General features: G+C 37.8%; 1 protein-coding gene across 5 annotated transcripts in view; it reads left to right on the top strand.

The window, feature by feature from the left end:
• Positions 1-11350: 11350 nt before the first annotated feature.
• The window catches only part of TRPA1 (transient receptor potential cation channel subfamily A member 1), a 33744-nt gene continuing 27215 nt past the window's right edge, over positions 11351-17879 (top strand). The window contains exons 1-4 of one of the 5 annotated variants that reach the window (XM_090137707.1): positions 11351-12292; positions 14735-14897; positions 16454-16629; positions 17318-17425. In XM_090137707.1, coding sequence (XP_089993833.1) covers positions 12068-12292; positions 14735-14897; positions 16454-16629; positions 17318-17425 — 672 coding nt within the window. In that variant the 5' untranslated portion in view covers positions 11351-12067. Of the gene's footprint in view, positions 12465-12485; positions 12600-13559; positions 13815-14436; positions 14573-14734; positions 14898-16453; positions 16630-17317; positions 17426-17879 lie in introns of those variants that run through there. The other 4 variants (XM_031604854.2, XM_090137709.1, XM_090137708.1 and 1 more) reach the window with 4 other exon arrangements.

Raw genomic sequence — 17879 nt, 5'->3', positions numbered from 1 at the left:
GGCCTACACAGAAATACTAGCAGATTGGGCTTATCAGTCACGGGTAGGAGATGCTTAAAACTCCAGTGGGGTTACATATTTGTGGTCCAGAGTTCTTGGGGATTTTGTGATATGTCAGTGTGATGTCGCTGTCATATTAGCAAGTGAAAACTGACAATTTCAAAAGCCTCTAGAGTCTGGAGGCTCTAAAGGACTGGTATTCATGGCCTAGACTATTAAACTCCAATCCCATCAACAACAGGCATGTGTTCAAACCAGATCAGCTTTGCTCTGCTAAGTCTCTTGCTTAAAGTTCTGATATTTAGAAGAGCTCAAGTTTTAATGTCATGTGCAGGACAGACTAGCATTGTGAGCTCATGGAAAAACTGTAAATTTGCACAGGACTTTCAGTTTCATTGATATCATTGTATGAAACTAATACAGCCATGGAAATGTAATACACTGTAGAAAAATGTATTATGGTTTCTAGTTTGAAAATAAAAATTGTTGATTAGCTGTTGAGCTCTGAAATCATAGCACGTTCAAGCTACAGCTCTCTGCTTCTTTCCTCTTACAAAACTAAAAATTATTCCATCCAGATTGTACATTTTTTCGTATTGTAACACTTCTCTTTTTGAGATTTTCTTATGTTTTTTCCAGAGAACTTTAAGAATAGCTCTTTCTATTTTATTATCACAGAGCCACAAAATTTTAGAGGCTGACCTCTAGAGATCATGGAGTCTAATTCCCCTATCATAATGATGACCATGTGATCATTCTGTTTGTATCTGAGCTCCGCCTTACATATGCAGTTGTATAAGATGCTATACATATCAAGTCCATCTTCTTAAAAGCAACGGCATGTACTAAATGCAATTTGCAAATGTTTTAATATAACTGTCTTGGTTGAGATGTTAAATCTTGAGCCATTTTAATCTCTGATAAACACATATTTGCTTTCCTAATTTTGCGTTTTGCATTTACTGTTAACTAACTATAGTGAATATAGTTCTCAGTATTCTGGAAGAATTCCAGTCACTGATTCTAAGAGATCTGGCTTTGTTCTCTTTTGACCAAGTAACAACCATAAAATACGTATATTGATATAATATTGTAGAAACGTGGGATTTAAACAGATTAAAAGTGGAAAGGCTGAGCTCATAGTAAAATACTGAGTAATACTCTGAGTAAAGAGTACTCAGAGTTTAATAAATTCATCTGGAATCCTATAAGGAGACCTTCATGCTATACTGTTTTTTTTTCAAAGTGATTATTTTACAGCAACCAAGGTTTTATTCTTGAAATTAGGCTGCAGTTATTGATGTTACTTTCTTGTATACTCCTCCTGCTTTTTTCTATTTACCCTTTCTGTTTTTTTCTTCTCAGTTTGTCAAACCCAGAAGCACCATCTATAGCAACTATGCTGCTTTCACTATTAAAGCATTCCACTGAACTCATGTTCACCAGCTTTATTACTTCGAAGTTGATAACTGGTTCAGATCAGTCCAGTATAAGTGGCACAAGCAGCCAGACTGATGACTGTGTACTGAATAGGATTAAAGAAGTGCAGGAACAAACTGTGTATCTACAGAATGCTTCATTGGCTGTGTTCCGCTTGCTGTGTTGTTTCCAACAATTTATATATTTTTTTTAATTTAGACTGATATAGGAAGTAAATAAAAACACAATTTACTGTGCTTGCAGGAACGCTATTAATATCCAAGCTAGTATTTACAGTTCTAACAAAATCCACATTATAAAGTTTCTACAAATGTTATAAACACAAAAAAGAGACCCTGTGTAAATATTTAAAATACAGCTTTAAATAGGTTATGGCCAGGGTATATGCAGATGGCAGAGGAAGACAGTCTTTTCAAGGTTTTCAGCTGGGTTATAACAAAAGCAAGGCATACGACATAGCTCTGATTTGTAAGTCTTATACCCCATTTTTCTGTGACGTTATGCCTCAGGCCAATCCTAAGGCCTGCAACATTTTTAGATTTCTAGCTTGTACATTCAGGACTTTCTTAGACATAAACATCTTACAAATCTTTCTAACATATTCCTATTTTACAGCAGCTCTCAGTTTTATTTTCATATTTCATGGAAATACAGTGTATTTTTCAAATACACCTACTGAGTATCTTTGTGTAATTTAACAACACTTTTAGAAAAAATATTTTTTTGAATGGTTTATGACTCTCAATAAACAGAATGAGTCATATTAACAGATGTGGTCTTGGTCACCACCATAAGTAAGCATGCTGCTATCTCGTGACTTCCTATGCAACGTAATTGATTGGAATATGAGTGTCCATTGTATGTGCTGCTCTACTTAAGCACTGAATCACTATGGCCATTGCAAAATTTAACACAGTGGGCAAAGCTGAAAAACACCTAAACTCAATAGTAGTTGAATCCTTAGAATATATTCTACATGATTTGAGCAATATTATTCTTGCCTTTTTCTTTGAAATATACTGCAGTTATCTATGTTCCAGAGAACAGAAATTGAGTCATTAGGCACAGAAAATGTTGAAGAAAAATCAAGAAATTATCCAGGGTAACTTTGAGTGGATGTATTTGGACTTTTTTTTTTTTTTGTGATTATTTTTTAACCTTCAAAATTTTTCACATCTTACAGCACTGAATACCAGGTGCATTTTAACATTATGCATAACCTGAGTGCATTTTATCAAATTCATTTTATATAGATTTTCATTAAAGTACAACACGCTGTCAGGAAAGAAAACACTTTAATAGTATTTTACTAAATTCTCAGCTCCTCTTCCCTCCTTTCTCACAGTACCATCCATATGAGTATATCCTCTAAAATCTCCATTTATTCTTTTTCAGCCTCAGCTCTGGACTTACATGATATCATAGATATCATTGAGTCATAGAATGGCTTGGGCTGGAAGAGATCTTAAAAATCATATGGTTCCAACCCCCTTGCCATGGAGTGCTGCCAGCCACCAGATCAGGTCTTGAAAACCTCCAGGGATGGAGCATCCACAGCTTCTCTGGGCAACCTGTTCCAATGCCTCACCAGCCTCTGAGTAAAGATTTTTTTCTTTATCTCTAATCTAAAGCTACCCTCTTTCACTTTAAAGTCCTCTCATCCTATTACTGTACTCTTTGATAAAGAGTCCCTCCCCAGCTCTTCTGTAGGCCTCTTTTAAGTATCAAAAGGCCTCAAAGAGTTCTCCCTGAAGCCTTCTTTTCTCAGGGCTGAATAAGCCCAACTCTCTTGATCTTTTATTACAGGAGAGGCACTTCAGTCCTTCTCTGGACCCACCCCAACAGCTCTATGTCTTTCTTGTGCTGGAGATTGCAGGCCTGTATGCAGTACTACAGATGGAGCCTCACAAGGGCAGAGTTGGAGGGGAGCAAACCCCTCTCTGTCCCTGCTGGCCACACCTCTTCTGATGGAGCCCAGGATACTGTTGACATTCCATGCTGTAACTGCACACTGCTGACTCATGTTCAGCTTTTTGTCCATCAGAATCCCAATTCCTTTCCTGTTGAGCGGCTCTCAAGGAATTCTCCCAGTCTGATAATTGGTTTGTCCACCGATTCCATCACTTCATCACAGAAGGCCCCAGATAGGTCAGGCATGATCTGCCCTTGATGAAGCCATGCTGGCTGTCCCAGATGACCTCTTTGTCTAGCATGTGCCTTAACATATCTTCCAGGATGATCTGCTTTTTGCTCTTCTCAGGCACAGAGGTGAAGCTCAACAGCCTATAGTTCACTGGATCTTCCTTTCTACCATTCAGAAATGGGAGTGATGTTTACCTTTTTTCAGTTGCTGAGTTCAACAGACAGCCAGGACTTTATGATGGACAGTGGCTTGGTGACTACATCATATGGTTCCTTCAGGACCCTAGGACAACTCTGGCTGGCACTGTTGCATCCTGAAGATTTTCCTTCATCATATAATAAAGTATCTGGCTTTTCCTTCTTTTTTTTTTTTTTTTACAGGGGCTATCTAGGAGATAGGAACTTAAACATCCCTAAACATACAATAGAATTATGTAATGATGACAGGCAACTCTTTAGAGAGAGATTTTGAAGTTGCTTGGTTGTTGGTAGGTTGGAACGTTGTTTTTCATCTGTCTTCTTGAGTCACTAAGCTTTCCTAGGCATGAACAAGGAGCTGGCATGCTGAGTTGCAAGCCTTGGTGCATTTTGGCAGGTTGAGGAAGAATGAGATGCTGAATTAGTGGTTCCATCCTTACCAAAGGGCAATTTAAGAGACATCAATTACATTTAAAATCCTCATTCTAAATATTTTGGTGTTGCCAAGATTCAGTGGCAACAGATTTTGATGTGATAGGAAAGTTTGAAACCGTGCCTCTCTAAACCACAAATCAAATCCCTTGTTTGAAAATCAGTAAGATTCATAGATTCTGAAGCACAAAGAAGAAAATGCACAGCCCTTAAATCTTCTCACAGTATATAAACCACTTTCTCAAGAAAGCTAGCACAAATAAACATTGTGCTAAATCAAAACTCTGGCCACAGTGGCATTCAGTGCTCTGTTCTAGCATGAGAGAACTGCATGGCTCCATTTTCAGTACAGTGCAGATGGGGCCAAGGAGTCATTTGAAAATTAGTACAAATGAACAAAGAAATTTGTGGCACTTTCAAAATAAAGTGCAGGAAGCAAAGCATGACGTATATTTCAAAAATAAAGCACATGTAACTCTTATGTTGCCCCATATTGCATTAGGCATTGATCACAGTCCACTACTTTTTATGTGCCAACTCTGATTTTTGAAACATTTATTAGTAAAGTGAATCTTCATAAGTAGACAGTATTCCTCTTCAGTGATATTTTCTTCAGTGAGATTTTCCATTAAAAGCAATTAGTACACTGCAAATAGGTAAACAAGTACCCTCCAGTGACTACCTAACAAAAAACTGAAACTACTCAAAGATATTGCATTAGAAAAAACTTCTGGTACAGAAGGTACATTTGCAGCCAGCAACAAAAATGTTTGGGCTTTGATCAGAATATTAAAAAAAGAATACTTCAAGTATCACTTGATGAATACCGATGCTCCTCCCACGCTGAGCAACGCATTCCATATCTTTTAAATAAGAGTCTGGCTGCACAGAACAAGCCACTGGATGACATACCTGGTGGCTTCACACGTCACAAGAATTTACTGATATAAGCATCAGATAAGGAATCAAACAGTCATATCTTTGTTTTCTTTATATATGTGTTGCTTCTGAGAGAAATCACCTGCAAACTTCTTGAATGGTAAGCGGAATATAGTTTTCCTGTAGCTCAAATTCTGTCATTCAGAATTTTGTTGGGCTTGTTCTTATTTTGATTAGGGAAATGTGTTAAAAATACAGGCTAGAATATTTGGAATTCATGTTTAAATGTAAATTTGGCATAAATTCATATAATTGGAGGACTGCATGGTACAAATCTTAGTGAATTTTAATAAAAACTATTTTTTTTTCAGGCAGGAAAATAATATGCCATCCTTTAATGTTCATGACAACATTTCCTTTTGTTGGCAAATCTTTTTCACAACCTAGTTGTTCTTTTGGCCACCAAATATGATTTATTTCAATAGATACATACAAAAAAAATCTAAATATTACACCTATCTTACTGGTAAATATTTACCTTTTGTCAATAAATGAATTATGCTTTTGAAGACTAGAATAGGCTATTATCACTGAAGGTCTGATCATCATTTCATGTCTATTAAATATGACTTACTGCCACCTTATGAAGTCAATATTTCAGCAACTCGTGAGACTATCTAATGTCTTAAATACTGAATGTAAAGACATTTCATAAGAATCTTTTGATCTTTCTCTTCTTTCCTGAGTTTTATTTATTTGAACTAATTTAAAATGAAACTCTATCTTTCTTTATTTTACTAATTCAGATGTGTATCGTTTTCACTTAATTGAACACAGAGCCCAATTTTCAAGAGTTTTATCAATATTAAAATAACGTAAGTATAGTCATTTTGCATCATATGACATAAAATTTCAGAATTCTAGTTTTTAACAATTCTTTTTTTTCCCTTATTCTGACAAAACCATAGTTTAATACACCAAAAGGTCTGCTTCAGAATTCCAGTGTAATTGCATGGGCATTTCAGCATTTCTTTGAGAAAAAATAAAATTTATATAGACATTTTGAAAAATAATTAACTAACTCTTGAAAGAAGTGAAATCAAACTTTAATCTAACACAGATAATCAGACCTACTTGAAAAAACTGGCGTTATACCAGTCTGTGATACCCATAAAGAGCATATATTGAAAACCTTCAGCGTTGGCTTCTTTGTCAATATAGATACTATTTTTTATTCATGAATACTTACACAGAATGTTCAGGTTAGCCACTGAAACCACTGAAAAGGTAGGAACTGTTTCTTTTAGAGTTTACAAATGCCGGTACTGCAAGGCACAAGCTTTTTTTCAGAACCTTTGTACATAAGGAGGTTAGAGAAGTGAATCTTCTTAGTATGAAAAATAAAATACAGTTAGCAGAAACTGTGGGAAGATAGTCTTTAGCTACAGAACATACATACAGAAAGAAAATAATGTCAGGTAAAGAAAAGAAGGAAGATTAAGCAAAATATAAATGTATGAAATAAATATAAACAAGAATTTGCAAGAGACATGGCAGTAAGGCTAGAAATACAGTCAAAACAATAACTTTGAAATGTCAACATTAAGACTGTTGGAAACAACATGCACTGTTATTATACATTCAACAAAACAATAAATACAGCATTTAATACAATTGTAATATGGAATTACTCCTATTTATTTTGCTCTTCTGATACTGAATATGGTAAATTCAATTATATTCCTAAAGCATGTTATGAATTCCTGGGACACATTCTGACAGGTTTTCCTTGAGACAGTCATCTTAAATATATTTATCAATAACATCTCTCCTGCCAATGAGAAAAGGCTATATCTCTGGAAGAAAAAACTCAAAAAGTACCTTCCAGCTTCTCTGACATGGAAGAGTAGGAGTTATGTGATTAAGATGTTCTTATAGAGGACAAATTTTCCTGCATAGGATAACCAGAAGAGAAAAGGGCTCCTAAGTAGGCAGATAATCTGATGATAAATGATAAATACTCTTACACGAGTGTGCTGATCTTTTACAGCCCAGCAGCATATAAGCTATGTAAGACAAATCTCCAGTTAGGATGAGGAACTACTAGGACAGAAATGGCAATGTAAAATACACAGCTGATAAAGAAAGACCAAATAGCACTAATAAATAATTCTTTCTGAATGTATCACTACTCAGAAAGAAAGCTCATAAGTTAGACTGCAGGTAGGATCTAGGCTTTTTAAATCTAAGTGTGTCTTGCCTGAGACAAATCCTTGCCTAAACCTTTCATGTATGAATATCCTGAGGATATTTCATGACTGATTTTATCTCATTATTTAGAGCTTGTACAACTAGAAGCATACCTTTGCAATATCCAGAATGGGAATCAATTTGTCCAAAAAAACATGCTTAAATCTGACCGGACATTATGGACCAGAAAGTTTCTAAAGGCTGAAAGTTTGTCTTTTCCTGACTTTGACTGTTATGGGATGACCAAGATTGAAGTTTCTGCTTCAAAGATTATTACTGGGTTTAGCCATAGGCAGCTGAATGTAAGACTGCAAAAACTGTCCTGGAGGCAGGAAAAGAAGGTAAATTATCCAATAGGCCTGGGAGCCAGACATCAGCAGTTTGACAGTCAAAAGCCATCTGGACATGGCCTTGGGCTCCCAGCTCTGGGTGTCTCTGCTTGAGTAGGGGTTGCACCAGGTGCACCCAGAGGTCCTTGCCAACCTCAGCCATTCCATGGTTCTATGTGAGTACAGTTCCAACAGTGCAGTGTATCACTACCAGAAAGCAGGCAACCATACTGTGGCTACGATTGTCTTTTATTTTAAGAAGTAGGCAAAGTTTGAGGGAGACATATGATGCAGTTTTCCACAACTGTACTCGATATGTAAAAAGCTCCATGCTGGAAGTATGCAAGAAACAGATAAGCTCCCCTCTTCACAGTATTACTCTTTGAAACATGTACCTGGGTCACCACTCACCTGTACACACTCCACTCTGGAACATCATTTGGGGTTGTACTTTGGAGTAGGCTACCCTACACCTAAACATCATGTCTGAAGCATTAAGAGTGGAACTTAAAATCTCTAATATATTATTTCATATCTGACAAAAGAATGGAAAAAAAAAAAAAGACTGAAATATTCTACTGGAATGAATTACTGTTTTCTAAATTACCTCTCTTTTTTTTTTTTAATGAAGCATGTAATAAGTGTTATAACAAATTCTCAACAGTATGTTTCTTACTACTGCAAAATGTAAAGAAGAAAAAACGCAATGAAATATCCATGTATAAAATGAGTGTTAAATACACCTTCATTCTCCATTGTAAGTACAAGCATGTTTCTAAAAACTTGTAAGAGACAAGGTATTTGTGCTTGTTTATGTAGTAGCTCAAAATTATTTCTGAATGACTGTAACAGATACCAGAAGTAACATCAGGAATTAATTTGCCTTAATGAATTAAACTGACAATACAAAATCCTAACTATCATTTTATACATCACTGGAATGTCCTCTTCTCCCAGGCAACAAACAGGACCCGAGGAAATGGCCACAAGTTGCAAAGGATTTCCTCCTTTGAGGAGATTTAGGTTAGACATGAGGAAGAACTTTTTCTCTCAGAGAGTGGTCAGGCACTGGAATGGCTGCCCAGGGAGGTGGTGGAGTCGCCGTCCCTGGCAGTGTTCAAGAGGCATCTGGATGAGGAGCTATAAGATATGGTTTAGTGGCTTATGGTAGCAATAGTAATGGGAGGACGGTTGGACTAGATGATCTTGAAGGTCATTTCCAACCTTGTGATTCTATGATAATTTGTATAACAGTTACCACATAAAGCACTTCCAAAGAAAAAGCAAACAGTACATCCTTTTCATTACTGTTATTTGCTTAAATCTGCAGCTCCTATGCCTACAGATTTAACAAAATTGCAGTGCACTATTACTAAAGCTACAGAACTGGAATGGCGGATATTTCCTGTATATACAATTTAATTATTAAACAATCATATTTTTAATGAAATGTTATTCTGTAGCCACCTTCAGTGAATTTTGCTTATGCTAATGGATCTGCTATTCTGCCATTAGCAAGATCATGTTTGAAATAAAATGGTATAAATGCATTTTAATCTACTCTTGGGAAAAAAACAGACTTAAGAAAGGTTACTCTCTGACTACTTAGGTGGATTAGTTCCTTATGTCAAATCATTATGTAGAAATAAAAGCTGTGGTCAGCCTACTTACAATTCCATTTGACTCCTCCTGGGAAAAGTATTTCTATTAGTTTTCACAGTCTGAATGATCTTCTGAGCATTTACTAGAAGACTGAAAACTAACAATTTTTGAAGAAGAGGACAGCATTCTCAGATTCAAGAAAATAAGTAAAAGATTGGTTGTTTGAGGATCATGACCTCTATTTTTTTACACTGTTATTCTGACTGCAGTATAGGAGTTCATTAAGAAAAAATTGATGATAGATAAGAACTTAACAATGCTTACCATATTTTCAGTGATCTCTCCTTTTATTTCCAATGATTCTTGCAGAAAATAGAATTTGTTTTCTTTATATGGTGTCTAGACTATTACTTGTTGAGTTGAATTTCTCATCAAGAAGTGGGCAAGAGAAAAGTCAAGTCTAGACAGGGAATTAAAGGGAGCTTCACCATGAAAAGGTGAGCAATCTCTCCAACTGAAGCTGCTGTTAATGGAAGTACCAGGAAAGGGGTTAGACGTACAAAGGGCTTCTCTAGTGACTTAGTTCCAAGGCATATGAAGGCAATAATAGCCAGCTTTCTTGAGTTTTGCCTTCTTACTATAGCATACTTTACCCTATTTTGGTCAGAGATAATGGTGACGTAACAATAAAAATGTACCTTAAATATGTTAGTGTTGAATGCATGCAGTACAAAAATGTGGGGTGAATAAATCTTTTTTTTTTTTTTTTCATTTTTAATGTTGCCTGTTGCCTGAAAATTAATATGATTGAGGCTCTACACCACAAGAATTTAAAACAGCTGAGTTAGTTTTAGTACTGTATAACCTTATGATCATAAGGCTATTTAGTAAATGCTGTGTGATTCAAAGCAACTTGCTGCACATTATTCTGGAGTTAGAGGCTGTAGGATCAAAACAGTGAACACAGCATTCATAGAGAGAAGCCTGGCATTAAATGCAGCTTTGGAATTATTTGAAGGAAACTAGCAAGTGCAAAGGTACAAATGACATCAATGGTAGGTGCATTTGAGAAAATTCTTCAGGACGCCCCCCTTATAATCTCTTAGTGAAGCCAAATTGTCACAGGACAAGTAAGAAGGATCTCCTGAATCCTATTAAGGATTATAAAACATGGAATAGGAATACATGGACAGTGTTTGCTAAGTAGCAAGGTTCCTTAGGACCCTATAAAGAGTGTAAAGATATTCTGGTGATCTGGAAGGCATTGTAGAATTTTTCAGAATGACCAAAAGATGAAGATAATTGTTGGGGTTCTCACAAGATTTGGTGACACAGTAATGCAATGGCAGATAAAATTTAACACTGATAAATGCTAAGTGGGCACACAGGGGAAACATAACCCTAAGTGCCCTTACACAACAATTAATGTTATTTATACTACCATCACTCAGAAAAGGGTTTGTGGTGGAGTGGCAAAAATTCCCTGGAGTCTTAGCTCAGTGGCATTCCAAAAACCAAATATCATTATGAACATTCAGAAGAACGAAGAAAAAAAAAAAAGAACAACTAACAAAAAGTACTGCGTGAATCTACTGTGACTTCTGCACCTAGGTCTTGTCATCCTATTTCAAAAGGAAGATAGGAATGATGCAGAGCAGCAGAATGAGGGTGTTCATGACAGAAAAAGGAAGGCTTCCCATAGGAATGAGCTGCTCAGGGAGACGGTGGAGTCTCTGTCTCTGGAAGTGTTTAAGAAAAGAATAGAGGTGGCATGGAGTAACATGAGTTAGCGGGCATGGTGGTGATGGGTTGAGTGTTGGTCTTCATGATCTCAGTGGTCTTTTCCAATGTTAATGATTCTATGATTCCTTAAGATGTCTCATCAGCAAGCAGAGTTGGAAAAGGTTTTGAATTATGAACGCTATCAGGGCTAAAAATGGGAAACAATTCTATTTCTCAAAAAAACAATGTTAAGAAATACTAAGTGAAATTAGTGATAAAAGAAAGCTGCTGTTTTTTTTTTTTTTTTTCCCCACAAATACATAATGAAATTATGGCACTTAGTGCCACAGGGCATTGTGGAGCAAACAATACAAAAAGGTCTGCCAAAAGGAATGAGTGAAGTAATGGAGAACTGCAAACTGATGGCTATTAAACAGGCTGAGCTGGATGCAACGCCTGGTTCAGGAAGCTTGTTAGCTGTTGTATACTGTAAACACAATACATAGGCAAAAAGCAACCCCACATGCTTCCTATTGTTTTCCAACCATCTGCCCAGCCGCTGCCTTGAGCTGGGACTGCAGGGCTGACCTTTGGCTTAGCTGTCCTTACCACAGTGAGTAAAACATCAGCTCCTCTGAGCTACAGTGATTCCATTAAACACTCAGGATGATTCCGTTAATGTTGCTTTAGTAATTAACCCTTTGGAATATTTTGCAATGCTTCTTTTTACTCTTTTCACAAGCTGGTCTAGATTTACTGGTAAAACAAATGCCTCTCAGGAGGACCAAGCAGAGGTTGAGACGTCAACGGCAGAAAGATGTGGCAGCTCGGATCAGCTCAGCCTGGTGGGACCGAGGGCTGCTGACCGACGGCCACGGCCCTCCTCACCCAGCCATGCTGAGGAGATTTTCTCCTCGTAAGATCGCACCATGTGCCCAGGAAGGCTCTCACTCGGCTGCTGAACTTTCTGGCACCCCTTCTTTCTGCACATCGCTGCAGGTTTTGCATTGACAGCCACGCTGACACCCCAAGGCAGACCCTTAGGGCCGCCTCGCCGACAGAAGTTGAGGGAGATGAAACGAAAAGCCGCGACCCCTCTGCCCCATCCCACACCAGCCCTAGCGGAGGCAGCACCTCCGCGCAGAGCTGCCCGCAGCTCCACCGCCCCGCCGGCAGCTGCCCGCCCCGCTGTGGGAGCGGCACTCCTCCCGGGGCAGCGGCCGGAGCTCCCGCCTGCTTTCCCCGCCTCCTCTACCGCTGCCTTCGAGCCGTCCCTCAGTCGATCTCTCGCCTCGCAGGTATCCGGAGCGGGCGGGGCTGGCGCTGCTCGGAGCCGGGCGGGCGGGCGTCATGAAGCGCTCTCTATGGCGGCTGTGCCAGTCGCGGGAGAAGGCGGCCGCGTCCAGCGCCTACCAGGGCGTCGTCTGCGAGGCCGATGCCGCTTCCGTCGCCTCGCAGGATGTCTTCAAGGTGCGTGGGGACGGCGGTCCCTTGGGGAGGTGTGGAGAACAAGGGAGAAAAGCTGGCGCTCGGGGCTGGGCTGCGTGCGGGACTCGGGCAAGATGGGCTGGCGGTGCTGGAGGGAGAGGGCTGTGAGGTGGTCAGGTGGGGCTCTGGGCAGCTGTGGGGGGCTGCTGATGCTTACGTTCCTGACAAACGTTCCTCCAAGAGATCCTTTTAGTGGTCCTCTTGAGGGCTGCACTCTCCCCTCGCTCATCTGAAGAGCTGTGCTGTGTTGACTGGAGGTTGATGCGGCAATAAGTAGACTGTCTGCCTTGTGAAAGTGTCCCAAAAAGAAAGTTGAGATGAACTCCTATAAAGGGAAAGGGAAACATCACAGCCCTCAAACATTGCTGCTGGGCAGGATGCAGCCAGTGCCCGCTTACAGAACCAGCAGTGATGTACTCCTGTGCTGTGAGGGAGAGCTAGGCTGAACATATATACATATGATAGTATGTATAACTAAGCCAATGAAGAGGTTGGTTATGGTACAAATGATAACCCATTGATAAAAATCTCCAAAGTTCCCTAAGCACGTACACCAAAGAGCATAGAAGGGTTTCACGACCTCAAGAGATCGTTTTCAACCATATTTTGTGTGCTGGCTGTTGTCTGGGACAGCTGGACCTCTGCATGAGGTGGGATGGCACTGCTCTGAGGGTCATCTGTCCCTCTGGAGCTGGCCACGAGGAGCAGAAAGAGCTGCTGTTGGGTGAAAGCCTTGCTCTGCTTTTTTGTTTGGTTGTTTTTTTAACTAGATGGAGAATCTAACTTTCTTCTTCCTTTCTTATATTGTTAACGAAGCTCTGCAGTCTTATTTTTGGTGTTAGAAATTCTCGATGTGCAGTATTTCAGCCCTATTTTGTCTTACACTCATAAGAAGTCCCAATTTAAAGAGCCATGAAATGTGATCTAAATTAGGGGAAAGATTGAAAATTCATTATGACTAAAATTGCATTATAAAGTAAGGAGGATTACAAGATTGGTCGCCTGTATATATGGCTCTATAAAAAAGTTTTCTTAAATAGATTTTTAGAGGGTATAATGTGTAGATATTTGTGTATGTAATTGACCTCTGATTTTTATGACTGTTGAGTCATTCTAAACAATTGTTTCATATTGGTATCACCTGCTTTCTATTAGCTTTTTCTAATTGCACTTTTGAAGCAGATGCTACCCCTACATTTGGCCCCAGTCTCCTATATCTTTAAAAACATTTGTAGCATTATTTGCATGAGTAACCCTAATGAGGTCAATGGGACTATTAAGTTGAAGGAAGTTAAACATGTGCTTAAGTATTTGAATGAGCAGCCCTATAAGGTATATTCAATCAAAGACAGCAAAAAATTATTCAGTCATTGTGGCTCCAGGGATCCTGTAGAAGAAGTTTTACTTTGTTTCTGGGTTGGTTTTTTTTTGTTTGTTTGTTTTGGGTTTTTTTTGGAGGGGAGGGAGGAGGGGCTTGCAGTCAAGGGGAGAACAGTCATTCTTTATTTTCTTGGTTTGCTTGCTCACTCTTTTTGAGGCGGGTTGCATTTATTTTTCTCTTTTTTCTCCCATTTCTTAAAATTCCCTTTTAATTTTTTTTAATAACTTGTAATATTTTTTTTTTACTATTGCTTTTCCTTATATGCAAGTATAGTTTTTGAAACAATCTTAACTTTCTTGAGTGAGAATCAGCAGGTTTTGCATAGTGGGCTTTGGGTGCAAAGTGTAGCACAAATGTTGTGTAAAGGTGCTAGACAGCTGAGCTGTCAGAGGGTTTTTGTTGTAATCCAGAGTGAAGACACTGGATTGTTTCAGTCTGAGGATGCTTCTAGGGTAGTGCTGTAAACTGAAGATTTTGTTGATTGCTCTGATGTACAAAAAAGCATGGAAACCCAAGGGCTAAGCTTGAAAGCCCAGCACATAAAGTCAGAAATGTCCTGAGAAGAAGATTATTATTTTTTCCTCTCTCTTAAATTCACTTATTTGGCCACAGCTGCAGAGAGGTGTAGGAGGAAGTGATGATTTTTTTGTTGTTGTTGTTAGTTTTCCTATGGTAGAAGGATCATTTTCACTGCAGAAGATGAAATAAGGTATTCTAAATTACTTACGTTTTTGTTAATATTTGTTCTGTTTTTCGTCTGGGTCTGATTTGCTATCAGTTAAGTCAATCTGAGTTTTTCAGATTATTTGATCTGATCAGGATTTGTGTATTTCTGTATGAAAATAATTGAGAAAACTTATGTCCAAAATAGGTGATTTCAGATGGAAGTGCCTGTAGGCTGCGAAGCTTCATTAAGAAGAACCGTTCTGGACTCACCAAAGTGGATGAATTAAATGCAACCCCACTGCATCATGCTGCTGAAGGAGGCCAAATAGAATTAATGCAGTTGATTATAGAAGATTCTTCCTCTGAAGGTAATGCACATCTTACAAATTATTTTATTCAATGCAATTTAAACATTCAAAGTGTTCGCTATCCAGCTGAAGCTGACTTGGTATGTGTTATGTTTCTACGTTCAAAAAGAGTTCAAGCTGTCACATTTCATGATATATTGGATATGATTTGGGTCACCTTTATTGTCTTGTTAGTATTTGATTTCTATTGCGGTGATTTGATGCGTCTTACTTTGTTTGGGACTCAGATTTACAGTCTTCGGATGTGGAAAAACTGTTATGCACCTACAGTAAGCCTGAGGATCTTTATATTTTTTTGTCTTCCTTTTTACATCTAAAACACTGGAAACTGTGAAGTAATTTTGTTTCTCATACTTGTCGTTGAAGTTGTTAATACTTTCAAGTCAATTTAACACATGGTTGAATATTTTCTGATTGCACGTAAGTGATTTAGACCTGTTTTAGTGGAATTCTTATATCTTTTAATAAAGCAGTCATCTTAGATTGCAGTTACACTGGTTAAACTGCAGACACAGGGATGTTACTAGCCTTGAGGAACCACAAATGCAGAAGTAAGGCTAAGTGCACAGGTACCCTGGAGGAGGTACTAGTTTGTTCCATTGTTGTAATTTCACTCTTGTTTATTTAACAGTGGAGAAAGAAAACCATTTAATGAGCTAGGTCATCTGAAGAAATGTGGGGAAGAAGTGAGAAGTGGAAGATCACAGGGCCTTGAACGGTGGAAAAGAAAAAATGCTTTCTGTGAAATGATGTTGTTTAACAGTCATTAGTCAGCATTATGGAACTGCCTAGAACTTCCACTGGTAGGCTGAGGGCTACTGAGCAAACCAAATATGCAGAAAAGTTTTTTATTTTTCTCTAAATGATGACCAATATAATTTTAGATTATTTGGTCTGAAAAAACATTCTTCTTTTCAGTATATAATTTTTTGTCATAGAGTATATTTTTTAAAGTTTGTTTCCAGATGAAATCAATATATAAAAAAAGACCAGTTTTATAATTGACATGAACTGTTTTACATCTCAGTAGATACTTGAATCATCTCCTAAATTTACAGGCAGTTTTTTCTTATCTCATATTTTAATTATTTGTACTCACTTGTTCTGTGTGGCCTCTGAAGTGGTGGCTGCAATATCAAAGAAAATAGGAAAGAGAAGAGGCAAAGAAAGAGGTAAACCAAGAACTCTGGATGTAAAGAAGATGGCATATGATACTGGGCAAAAAATAGGTGTTTCTTTCTTCCCATCCTTCTGCTATTATAATTAAGAAGATCTAATAAAAAAATGTATTGCTGTTTTCCTAATGTTATTAAGCTTTGTGCTATTTAGTACACTAATATTTTTAATAGAACATTTTCTCTCACCGATGCACTATTTTCAGCACAGTGTTTAATTTAACCTATCGCATTATGTGAAATGTCATCTTTCTCTTTTCTTTAAAAAAGTGTGCTAGCACTTATCTAAACCTTTGCTGAGAACACTTTTATTTCCACAGCGTGATTGTAGCATTTGATGATTTTGCTGTCTTTTGTTTTGTTTGCTCTCCTTTGATCTAGTATTAAATGTGATGGATTCTTCTGGAAATACCCCACTGCACTGGGCTACAAGGAAAAACCAGGTTGAAAGTGTTAGTTTACTTCTCAGTAGAGGAGCCAACCCAAACATTCTCAACTCCAATATGATGGCACCTTTGCATATGGCTATACAGTCCCTGCATAATGAAATCGTCAAGGTAAGGTTAAAGTCCACATAAATATACAGACTTGATAAGAAGCTCAGCAGCACCGGTGTGTAGAACACTAAGACCTTGTTTATATATGCTGTATCCTGGACGTAGCTCCTCATATGCTTTGTTTGGCAAACATATGTAACATATAATGCTTGTAAAAAGGTTTGGGTCTTCTCAGGACAGTGAATTAAAAAAAATGTACTTATTTTTCATGATACTCATATTTGTGTTACTGCAATAGTTTCACAGAGAAGTCTTAAATTTTTCTGAACACAACTTTTTCAAAAGTTCTTTTAAACTTTTTTTTTTCTTTTTTGGTCATTTTACCATGTGTAGTGAGAATGGTTTCATTCCGTATGTGGTATTTGAATAAGAGCATAGAATTTGTAAAGTTATTTAATTTACTAGATGAATGCAGTTGTAACACACAAAACTTTTAGGATGCTCTGGAGTTATTTGCAGCATTTATCTTGGCTAGTCAGCTGTCTACCGTAAACAATTTTGTCTGTTTTCACCAGTATTTTTCACCTGCATATTTTTGCGTTCGTTCTCATTTTTAATTTCTTCTGCTTTTGCATTTTTAGCTGTTTCCATGCAAAAAGAACAAGCCACAAGTAAACAACTAAAGTAATGGAATAGACCTTTGTTAGGTTTTGCTAATAGTTGACTGCATGTTTTCTTAAATGTCTAGATCTTGGTCCAGCATAGCAGTACAGATGTTAATTTGGAAGGTGAAGCAGGAAACACACCTATAATGGTAGCATGTTATAAGGACAATCCTGAAGCACTAACACTCCTGGTATGTATAATTATCACACTTTTAGTTGTGATTCAGTTTGTCTTGATACAGTGTCACTCTAATCCGTTGTTCTTTGTATGAAGGAGAGAAGGGAGATAATGGAGTCAACACTCAGGTTATTTTGCATAAAGGCATGCATATGCGTGCTTTTTTAATAGGACAGCCTCATGCATTCTTATCCATTCAATAAAGGCACTATCAGCTGGTAAAAAAAAAAAAAAATTGGAATTCAGAATTTAAAAAGAATGTGGTTTTTTTTTTCTGAGATGCCAAGTGTTTTATCTATCCCTATGTCATTATTTCCTCACTGATGCGCTTTTGGAGCATGAATAAAACTGTTCATGAAATACTTGGGAGCTCCTTGAAAAGACAGTGGGAGTAACTCTTAAGTATGTTCTGCAATCCCTGAGCTATATATGCTTTGGAAAAAATGAGATGTCATATTTTGTAGTTT

Source organism: Phasianus colchicus, chromosome 3, assembly GCF_987193195.1.
Source record: "Phasianus colchicus chromosome 3, bPhaCol1.hap1.1, whole genome shotgun sequence".
In the NCBI taxonomy this organism is placed as follows: domain Eukaryota; kingdom Metazoa; phylum Chordata; class Aves; order Galliformes; family Phasianidae; genus Phasianus; species Phasianus colchicus.
This window is presented reverse-complemented; position numbering and strand designations above follow the sequence as displayed.